We start from the raw sequence: 10,778 nt of genomic DNA, 5'->3' as shown, positions 1-10,778 counted from the left end.
TTATGCATTTTTGATGCATTTCATTGTTAGAAAATGTCGAAAAGTTCAATTTCCACATAAAGGAGGTTCAATTTACTAATATAAGTCATATACAAACTATTGACTTTTTTGTGTACGAGTAAAATATTTTTATAAGGTGTTTTTATTTTGCCGTACAAAATAAGAGGATTAATGCGATTACATTGATTTATAAAGAAAATTATTAGATTATTTGATTGTAAATAATTATTGATTTGATGTATTTTTTGTGAGAATGAGGCAAGATGGGAAAAACACGGATGTCAAAAACCCACCAACCTAATTTCACTCTTTCTGTATCTGTAAAGACCATTATTTGATCTCTGCATCTCTGTCAACGAGGGTTTTGACAGAATTATTTTCCCTTTTAATATTCATTTTCAGTGCATTTCTATGAAAATCTCGTCTTTTTTCTATGATTCTGATGGAGCAAATAGTCATATGAAACTTTCAAAATGGTATGTCTTATACAATGTTTCACCCACTGCCTGATTCTCACATTGAATGACACTTAAAATGTTATCATGGAATTATTCAATATTTGTAACTTTTTCCGTATTTAATTCTAGAAGATTTAGATAGCATTTAAAAACTATATTAATGTTTTTAAGATTGACATTGTTTGTAACTTCATTGTGCTATATTGCACAAGCTGTTTACAGAACTATTCATATGTGGGTTTTCTTACAGGACAATAAATGTAGATGGGTATAATTTTTTATGTCGAATTTTTTAACATAACTTGATGCAAAGTAAAAATGCTAAAAGAGCTTCATTCTTGACAAACTTAAAAAAGATGAACAGAAGTACGAAAAGAAAGATAGAGTTAAAAGGTCTCATATATGGTATGTGATTAAAGAATGTAGACAGGGATAATTAAGTCAATACCGGTTTCAAAATATTATACTTGTATTGTTTTGAACACCAAGAAGATCTCAATTGCACATTGCGTCCAGACACTTTTCATTAAAAAGCACGACCTTTGCAAGGAAATAGATTTTCATATTTTATGGACAATTGTTCTGTCACACAGAGAAGAAGTTTTGATAATTCTTTAAGCTTTATTGATGAACCAACCTCCGGAGAGGGTAAAACACTGAAAATACAAAATATGACAGTCCTTTCAACATGTACTACAGAAATAAATGAATACATGTACATAAAATATGGCAATACAAAAATCATATTATGAAAATGATTCAACTCCTAAATAGGTTTGAAAACATATCGAAAAGTTGCGGTAAAATATTGGCGATTAACAAGAAAAAGCAGAAAATCGATGCCCACATTACTTTCCATGAAAAATTAAAGATCGATTCGCATGTATTCCTACAGTGATTTTCAATACATAAAAAGGTCAAAATTTAGGACGTTAACAAAATCACCGAACGTCACCTTATTGCGATGCAACAAATAAAAAATAAGGGCGTAAAGGGTTGCTTAAGATCATAAGAAGGGGTTTATATGGATATTATATGGGTTTACAGTTAAAAAATAAGAAAACATACAACGAATTGTATGACGCAATGGGAAATCAATGTAACATCATGAACTACCGAAAGATATGCAAAATACAGGTTAACCAGGACTTTAAATATATCTCAAAAGTATTATAATATGTTATAAACTTACACTTTGGTGCCATGAGCTACTTAGAAGTATATCAAAAGTATAAAATACGCAAAACATGTGAGTTTTGAAATGCCGGAACCATTCAAGATATTACGAAAAAATGAATCAACGACGGAACCCGCATGAAAAATATACGTATTACGGAACACTCCCCTCCTGATTTTACCAAATAAAATCACTACAAAATTTCACTAAACCAAAATGCTTAACTAGCATTATTAATAATATAAAAGGAAAGTACTAGATGTAATCAGTACATATGACACAACGGAAAATAAGTCATTGTTCGTCTCTGAGTAGCAATGGAACAAGTTCAACTACAGATCGGATAAAGGTACTAAACTTATTGTCCCTATGGAGTTTCACTTCAACTTTTCTTACAAGATTATCGTCACTTGGAAAAACTTGTATTACAATGGCTAAAGGCCACACCGATATATGCGATTCTTTCTCTCTGAGAAAAAAATGTCCCCAACGCTCAAGTTGACTTCCGGTTGATGCCACTTTCGCCTGACTTGAAGAGACGAGATATACTACTTTGTCCATCTGGACCAAAACTCGTCAGATAAACCCTGTACGAGTTTCCACTGATGTCGTAACATGTCCTTAAATCCAAATTGGGGAAACGGAACATAATCATCTTGACCTTTTTTATGAGTTAACAACACGGATGGTGACAAAATATCTGGGTTTTCAGGATGTGATGAAACTGGAAGCAAAGGACGTGAATTCACTATGGCCGAAACCTCTGCCATAAATGTAACAAGCGAATCGTGTGTAAGTCTATTCTTGACCTTTGACAACATATCATCCAAAATCGTCCTACATAATCCAATCATGCGCTCCCAAGAGCCTCCAAAATGTGACGCATGTGGTGGGTTAAACTTCCACAGAGTTCCGTATGAAGATAACGTTTTTGAGACCTTTCCGTCCTAAATGAATTCCGCTTCTATTCCTAAGTCCTGAATTGCACCAATAAAGTTGGTTCCCCTGCCCGATCGCACTAATTTGACGGGCCCACGGATTGCAACGAATCGACGGAAAGCATTGATGAATGATCCACAACTTCCAAGTGAATCGCTCTTGAAACTAAGCAAGTAAATAAAATCGTCCATCGCTTCTGCTGAGCCGAACCACCGCGAGTCTTACGTTGGAGAACTGACCACGGTCCGAAGGTGTCAAGACCCACGAAAGTAAACGGAGGACCAGGGGACAATCTGTCCTCGGGAAGATCTGACATTTTCTGAACTTGAAAATGTCCACGAGATTTCCTACAAATCACACAATGACGAGTTATAGAGGAAACGAGTCTCTTACTTCCTATCACCCAATAAGCAGCAGAAACGAAGAACCCCTTCTGTCATGTGTCTTCTTTGATGATGAATGCTACTGTGATAATGACGCACTAAGAGACTAGCTAAGTGATGGTCTTTCGGAACAATTATTGGTTGTGAGTTGCAAGAACTAGTACGTTTCAGTCTGCCACCAACTTTGAGAATATTGTTTCTATCCAGAATAGGCGCAAGGGGAAGAATGTTGGATTTACTTGACAAACTATTTCCATTTCGCAACGCGTCAATGTCATCTCTATAAGTGTCCTGTTGCACAACTTTAACAATGAATTGTTCTACTTCTGAGCGAGTCGGTTCACCTTGATTAAGACGTTTCCTGATCACACGTTTCAGAAACAAGATGGCTCTTACTAGACTTTTCCATGAAGAAAAGAAGGCAAATCTCTGTGCCATTGATTTACGACTCTTAACTTCTGTTTTGTTCACAATTATGTCCTTACGAACTTCCGGATCGTCGTCAGAATCTCTATGTTGGAAATCACATGTAGTAAGTGGTGTGTCACTGCGCAAAAAATCAGGACCAGTTAGATATGCTGAAGTTGTCAAGTTTTTGGCGTCGTGCCGTCTTGTGGCAATGTCTGCAGGGTTTATGTCAGTCGGTACGAATCTCCACTGAGACGGTGAACTCGCTGCTCGTATTCTATTTACTCTGTTTGTGACGTATACGTAAAATCTCCGGACAACGTTTGGCAAATAGCCTAGAACTATATTGCTATCCGTATAATAGTAAAAGTCACATGAACTGATATCCAAATGCTCTTTCATTAAGTCTGCCTCTTCGATAGAGAGAACCGCCGCACAGAGCTCGAGCCGGGGAATAGTATGACCATGCATGGGTGACACCTTCGATTTACCTAACAGAAACGCAACATCACACCCTTCTTCCGTAATCAACTTCAAATAAGCAACTGATGCTATAGCATCTTTCGACGCATCACTTAAGATGTGTACCTCCTTTCGCAAAGCTCCACAGAATGAAATGTTCGAATATTAACGAGGTACCTGAAGATTCTCCAGATGAACAAGAGACGAAACCCATTGCTCCCATTTCGAATTCAGCTGAGGCGGTAACTCTTCATCCCAGTCGACGGGACCCGAGACAGTAGACATCATTTCCCTTAGAAGAAGTTTCCCATACGTAGTCACGGGTGCGGCAAAACCTATGGGATCAAAGAGACTATTTATGACTGACAGAGCACCTCTACGGGTAAACGGTTTACTTTCACGAGAAACTTTGAACACGAAACAGTCATTAGAAATATCCCACGACAATCCTAGACTTCGTTGAACAGGTAGACTATCAGACCCTAGATCCAAATTCTTGATATCAGTCGACAAATCATCAAGTTGAAAACTTTGTAATACAGTTGTACTGTTTGATACAATTTTATGTAGACGTAACCTTCCGCCAACCTCTAACGCTTTCTGTGTACGCTTCATCAGATTTACTGCGGTGTCACTATCGGGGCAAGAAATCAGTCCATCATCAACGTAAAAGTTTTTACACACAAAATTTTGGACGTCTTCATCGGCACACTCTACGGATTTCCTGAGACAGAAAGTTGCAATAGATGGTGATGGGGAGTTCCCAAACACATGGACAGTCATCCTGTAGTCTGTTAATGGTCGTGAAATGTCATTGTTCTCATGCCACACGAACCGCAAATAGTCACGGTGACCCTGATCTACTTTGAAATTGTAGAACATCTGTTCTACGTCTGCTGTAATTCCTACAGCCTCTTGTCGAAATCGCAATAGTACTCCCAATAGACTTCATCAGCACATCATTTAACGAAGTTCCACCAAATGCAGCCGAAGAATCAAACACAACTCTAACCTTTTGGGGTTTTCTGGGATAATACACCCCGAAGAATGGTAAGTACCAGCATTTACTATTATCCTGCAAGGATGGTGCGAACTCCGCATGTTCGTTGTTGAACATTTTACCCATGAATTCAATAACGTGTTTCTTCTTGACCTCGTCTCTCTGAAGCGAACGATCTAATGACTTAACTCGCTGCAAAGCTTGACTTTTATTGTTAGGCAATAACCGTCTATTTTCACGGAAGGGAAGTGGTGCTACCCAACGATTGTCACTATCCTTCGTAACTTTCGTTTCCATAAGATCTACGAATAGCTTGTCCTCCACCTATGAACCGAGCCTTTCGTCCTTTGATGTTTTCTCGAAAATAGAATTCTGTTTGACAGTAAATGTGTTCACGCATGGTTCCATACACGTTGCTTGTCCATTAGGGAGAATGTGAGTGATGTTAACAGTTATATCATGACCATGTGTCGCAGCAACACAAGATTCTCCCATCCAAGCGGCAATCTATGCGCATAAGGTAAGTCATCACCACCTAATCTCTGCTCCAAGACATGATGCGCTCGTAATACATCACGCCCTATAAGAAGTTCGATCTGAATGTCATTATCAATGGGTGGTATACATGACGCTAGATCACGAAGATGAGAGAAGTTTGCAACTATTTTCGGTGAAGGTATTTCATGCCTGTTATTGGGAATATCTGTACATTCCACAAGAGAAGGAATCTTAATCTTGACACTATGATCCAAGGGTTCAACAACGTAATTGCTACCTTTTCTACCACTAGATGATGTTTTTCCTGAACAGGTAGACAACGTAAAGTTTACGTACTCGGAATTGTCATTAAAACTATCAAAGAACTCGGGTTTACCTAGAGAATAGTTGCTTTGATCATCTATGAGTGCGTAGACTATGCGGGCCTGTGTTGGATTGTTTTCGTGACATTCGCACCTTTGTCATGAGAGGTTTTACGCGGACCTTGATCATTCGACACATGAAGACCAGAGGGATGATCTGACTTATTACAAATGTCACATTTTATCGTTTCTCTACACTTATTCTGAGTATGCCATTTTAAGCTACAACAGCGAAAACACAGTTAGTTTCTCTTCAGAATTTCAAATCGCTCTTTCAGAGGTTTACTTTGAAAACCCCTGCACTGATTCAAATTGTTAGTCGTAGAGTTGTGTAATGAACAAACTAACTTCTCCTCTGATGGAGAGCTTGCAGATAGTTCAGTTTTCCTTGCACTTACTCGAAACTGTGGCTGATTACTAGCGGGTGGTTTGACAGACGTAGTACTACTATCGAACTGAAAACTTGGGTCGGTACGCTATTTTGCCATATCGTAAATGAAGTTCACAAAAAAGTCAAAAGGAGGAAAAAGCATACCATGTTGACTTTTGTAACTGTTGGCTCGCGATGACCATTTATCCTGAATACTTGTAGGTAAACGAGATACAACCTGATTCACACCAGTAGACGAATCATACATCGCAAGTACTGCAGAATACAAAGGGTTGGTTTTTGCACATTGAATCTCACACAATATATCATATAAGTCGTACAAGCGCTGACTGTCAGTAGCTGAGTTTGAAAGTTTAGGAAAACTAGCAAGTTTATTCCTCAAGCATGCTTCAATTAATTCAGGATTGCCATACCTATTATCGAGCCTATCCCAGACCTTGTTTACGGCCTCCGCGTGAGATCCTGCACTCGCCCTTTTAATTCATTCCGCCTGTTTAGGTGAGTCTGGACCCAACCATTTGATCATAAGATCAATTTGTTCTGATGGTGTAACTTTAAGTTCAGACATGACGTCCCTAAACGTCTGCTTCCATGACAAATATTGAATAGGGCTGTCATTATACTTAATGAGACGTGAAAGTACTACATCTTTCCTCGCCATGATTTTAGCGATCGTTTCACACAAACCTATTTGAGGGTCATTTTGAAATGGCGGCACATTAACTGGTGCATATTGCTGGTAAAATGGTGTCATAGGCACACTAGTTGTCACTGATTGAAAAGGTAAGCCAGTTTAAGGAACAATTGCAGGTGCCGAATTATATGTAGGCATTGGCGGTACAAATGTAGGCACTGGATGACTATGAGTTTGATGTGATATTTGATGGTTTACACGTATATTCCTATAGTCAGATTGTATATTTGTATGAGTTGGTAAAGACATGAACGGTTCATTTGAATGCACAAAAGTTTGAGTAGTTGAAGTCAACATGCCATTACTCGAGGGCTGTGTAAGTGACTGTGGTTGCACAGGTGTTGTGAATATGTGTTCAGAATATTTAACAGGTGTTTCAGTTTTATTGTCTGTAAAGAGTTTTTCAATAAACTCATTTGTTCTAGATCGACGAGTTTCACTAACAACAGAGTCTGTTTCTGCTTTATCAACTACCTCAGCACTTTCCATTACCTTTAGTTCTGTTTCTATAGCATCCGCTTCCTGTTTCACTTGTAGCAGACTCATTTCTGCATCTAAAGCTGCTTTCTGTTTCATGATCATTGCCTGTTGCTGAACATATTTCATTTTCGTCTTGGCTGCTTCTAATTCAGCCTTTTTCTGAATAATTGACTTACTCGAACCATTTGTACGATTTGACACAATACTGCTCGCTCGTTTACTTGTGGTGTTCCTACATTGACTTAGAACCTGTGTTACTACTATTTTTACATGATCTCTGAAAGTAAGATGTGCAATTCTCTCTTCTTCACTTTCTGCTGTTCTTGTTTTTGAAAGGAAGTCTACATAATGATCAGACAGAGCCTAAAAATCACCACAAGCCTGATTTAATTGTTCATATGTGGAATCAATACCTGGATCATCTGCATGTTCTTCAATTCCACGTATCAATATATCAATGTCTTTGTGTATAAGTTTCAATTGTCGACCATATTTTCGACACTTATCCATAAATATCTCAGTTCCAGCGTCAGTGAGTTTCCTTTCCCGTTCCATAGCCATAGCCATTTCAAAGTTATTTTACTGTTCTGTCACACAGAGAAGAAGTTTTGATAATTCTTTAAGCTTTATTGATGAACCAACCTCCGGAGAGGGTAAAACACTGAAAATACAAAATATGACAGTCCTTACAACAAATACTACAGAAATTAATGAATACATGTACATAAAAAATGGCAATACAAAAATCATATTATGAAAATGATTCAACTCCTACAAAGGTTTGAAAACATATCGAAAAGTTGCGGTAAAATATTGGCGATTAACAAGAAAAAGCAGAAAATAGATGCCCACATTACTTTCCATGAAAAATTAAAGATCGATTCGCATGTATTCCTACAGTGGTTTTCAATACATAAAAAGGTCAAAATTTAGGACGTGAACAAAATCACCGAACGTGACCCTATTGCGATGCAACAAATAAAAAATGAGGGCGTACAGGGTTGCTTAAGATCATAAGAAGGGGTTTATATGGATATTATATGGGTTTACAGTTAAAAAATAAGAAAACATACAACGAATTGTATGACGCAATGGGAAATCAATGTAACATCATGAACTACCGAAAGATATGCAAAATACAGGTTAACCAGGACTTTAAATATATCTCAAAAAGATTATAATATGTTATAAACTTACACTTTGGTGCCATGAGCTACTTAGAAGTATATTAAAAGTATAAAATACGCAAAACATGTGAGTTTTGAAATGCCGGAACCATTCAAGATATTACGAAAAAATGAATCAACGACGGAACCCGCATGAAAAATATACGTATTACGGAACAACAATAACTCTTACAAATATAAAAAAAATGAATAAAAACCTAGTTGGGTTTCCTCCTCTGAAACCATTGGACAGAATCTAATGGTTTGCGGTCAGGTTTTTCGTATTATAATCTGACTACCCCAGCATGCAACAAGCCAGGGGGACCCCATTCCACCACCTGGGGCACACAACCCAGCTGCTCTGTCGGCTAGGTTTCTGAGCACTATTAAGGCGCCTTTTACGACAAGCTTAGCGCTGCTGCAGGCCTATTCTTTTGATACCCGGACCTGCACGGGTCGACAGAATCTAATGAAACGTATACGACAGTTTCTGAATTTTGAGCGTTAGGATTTTTTATGCCAAAAAAAACATGACCGCTTTTACAGAAATTGAATCTTGATTATCGAGACGGTCGAATGTTTCAGGCTCTTTAGAGCCTCTAATTTAGTTATTCACTAGGCTCAACATTCAAGGTCGCCGGAGACATTTGACGTTGAAATGGTGAAGTCCGAAGTCTCTACAATTTACGGTTTTACGGTTTAAAATATAAATATCAACCGAAATCGTTCTACTTCTATTTTAATCTCATAATCAGGTAGACCTCATTTTTTCCGATCATTTGATATATGAAGAATGAAGAAAACCAAGATTCAATTAGAAATTAAGAATGATATAAGCAAAAGATAAAAAAAAAACAAGACAATCGATATTTTTAGTGGAGTACGAGTTTCTCATTTGCTTTTGTTGCTTTGAATGTACGATGTTAGTTACTTTATGTTCTTTGTTGTGTTTTCCATGACTGGTCTTTGTCTCCGGAATACATTCTTTTGATTACTGATATAACCTACTTCCCGTGATTGCTCTTAAACAAATAAAAATATATATATAAATAAATAAATAAAAACATGATGAAAATTGTAATTTAGGTTTAAGTATAGAAAAAAAAATAAAAACAACAATACAGATGAATAAAAAATAATTGCCAATTGTTTCGTAGGCTGATGGAAGCCTATGGTAATAATCCAAACAATAGTATCCCAACAATAGTAAATGATTCATAGATTGTTTTATAACAAGAAAAATAAAGATAAAAAATCGAAAATTTCTGTAATTACTATGTATAACACGTAACACCAATGGGTATAGGTCAAATGGATTATTATGTAAATTTGCATTTTTTATATTTTAAAAGAAAATTGTAGAATGATAAGCTGCATTTAAATTGGAAACATGCATACATTTGCACTATATTCAACTTTCTATCTTGAATTTTGAAGACAAAAAAATAGTTTTTTAAATATTAGTTGTAATGTAAAATTGTCCATTAGTTCTCTATAAAAACTGCTTGTCTTTTTTCTTAAAAATGCGTAGTGTATCATTTTGAAGCTGACCATAATAGGTGAGACACTCAGTCAAAAGTAAATATCTTTGGTAAAATTAGGGAACATGTGTTTTTTTTCCAAAAAGGGAAGGGCTACCTGAATCAATCATTTCTAAGGAGCAGCTCAAAAGCTGTATTGCTAAAATATTCGAGAAAGCCCTGATGAATCGTTTAGAAACGTTGGAGAAGAAATTCCCTCTTCCGACTCAAATGACAAATCAGACATCTTTATCAAGAATCCACCTTCAATAGACTATCCGTCATGACATTGATAGGAACTGTGTCGTCATTGTTGTTTTACTAGACAGTATGAAAGCTTTCTATACGGTTTGACACGACGCATTATTATGTACAGTGAACCCGATAGTTAGTTGTATAACGTGGTGTGCGACAAGGTGATGTCATATCTGCCTTGTTTTAGTTAGTCAAAAATCTCCTGTGTGCTAATGACAGTTCTTAACTGGGATGCTTTCCCGTGGACATTAGTGTTTGAAGCTCCGTACAAACAGATAACATAGCTTTGATGTCAACGTTCGAAAAAGCAATGAAATCAATGATAACACTTGTCAAACATACAGTAAAACGAGAGCTTTTCACCACCCAAAAGCAATATCCTCGTTCACTCTATCAAGGCACGGATTTCACCATTGTCTCTGACTTTATACAACGATCCTAGGAAATATAAATATATATACATATACCAAAAAAGAAAGAAAACAAACATCGAAAATGCCTAAACATATTGTTATTTACCTTACGTCCTGATTATGTACATGTACAATGTAGTATTAGAAATTTCCTTTAATTTGACGGTACGCG

General features: G+C 36.9%; 1 protein-coding gene across 3 annotated transcripts; it reads right to left on the bottom strand.

The window, feature by feature from the left end:
• Positions 1-1,036: 1,036 nt before the first annotated feature.
• Positions 1,037-8,536, bottom strand: LOC148596527 (uncharacterized). 3 transcript variants are annotated; one of them, XM_088563871.1, is made up of 3 exons: positions 8,450-8,536; positions 1,651-7,913; positions 1,037-1,114 (listed from the first exon to the last, which is right to left on the bottom strand). In XM_088563871.1, the coding sequence occupies exon 2, from the start codon at positions 3,834-3,836 to the stop codon at positions 2,964-2,966; it is 873 nt and encodes a 290-aa protein (XP_088419997.1). In that variant the 5' UTR covers positions 3,837-7,913; positions 8,450-8,536; the 3' UTR covers positions 1,037-1,114; positions 1,651-2,963. The 3 variants fall into 2 exon arrangements, with proteins under 3 accessions (XP_088419997.1, XP_088419999.1, XP_088419998.1); XM_088563872.1 differs by lacking the exon at positions 1,037-1,114 and having other exon boundaries at positions 1,122-7,913.
• Between the last annotated feature and the right edge of the window lie 2,242 nt (positions 8,537-10,778).

The sequence above is a fragment of the Perna viridis genome, chromosome 15 (assembly GCF_037379345.1).
Source record: "Perna viridis isolate PV_CMFRI_1.1 ecotype Kerala chromosome 15, ASM3737934v1, whole genome shotgun sequence".
NCBI lineage: Eukaryota > Metazoa > Mollusca > Bivalvia > Mytilida > Mytilidae > Perna > Perna viridis.
The sequence above is the reverse complement of the archived record's forward strand: the minus strand, read 5'-3'. Positions and strand labels throughout refer to the sequence as shown.

Bases quoted from the DNA above. Each gene is read 5' to 3' on its own strand.
- LOC148596527 (XM_088563871.1), bottom strand. From the start codon at position 3,836: ATGCATGGTCATACTATTCCCCGGCTCGAGCTCTGTGCGGCGGTTCTC.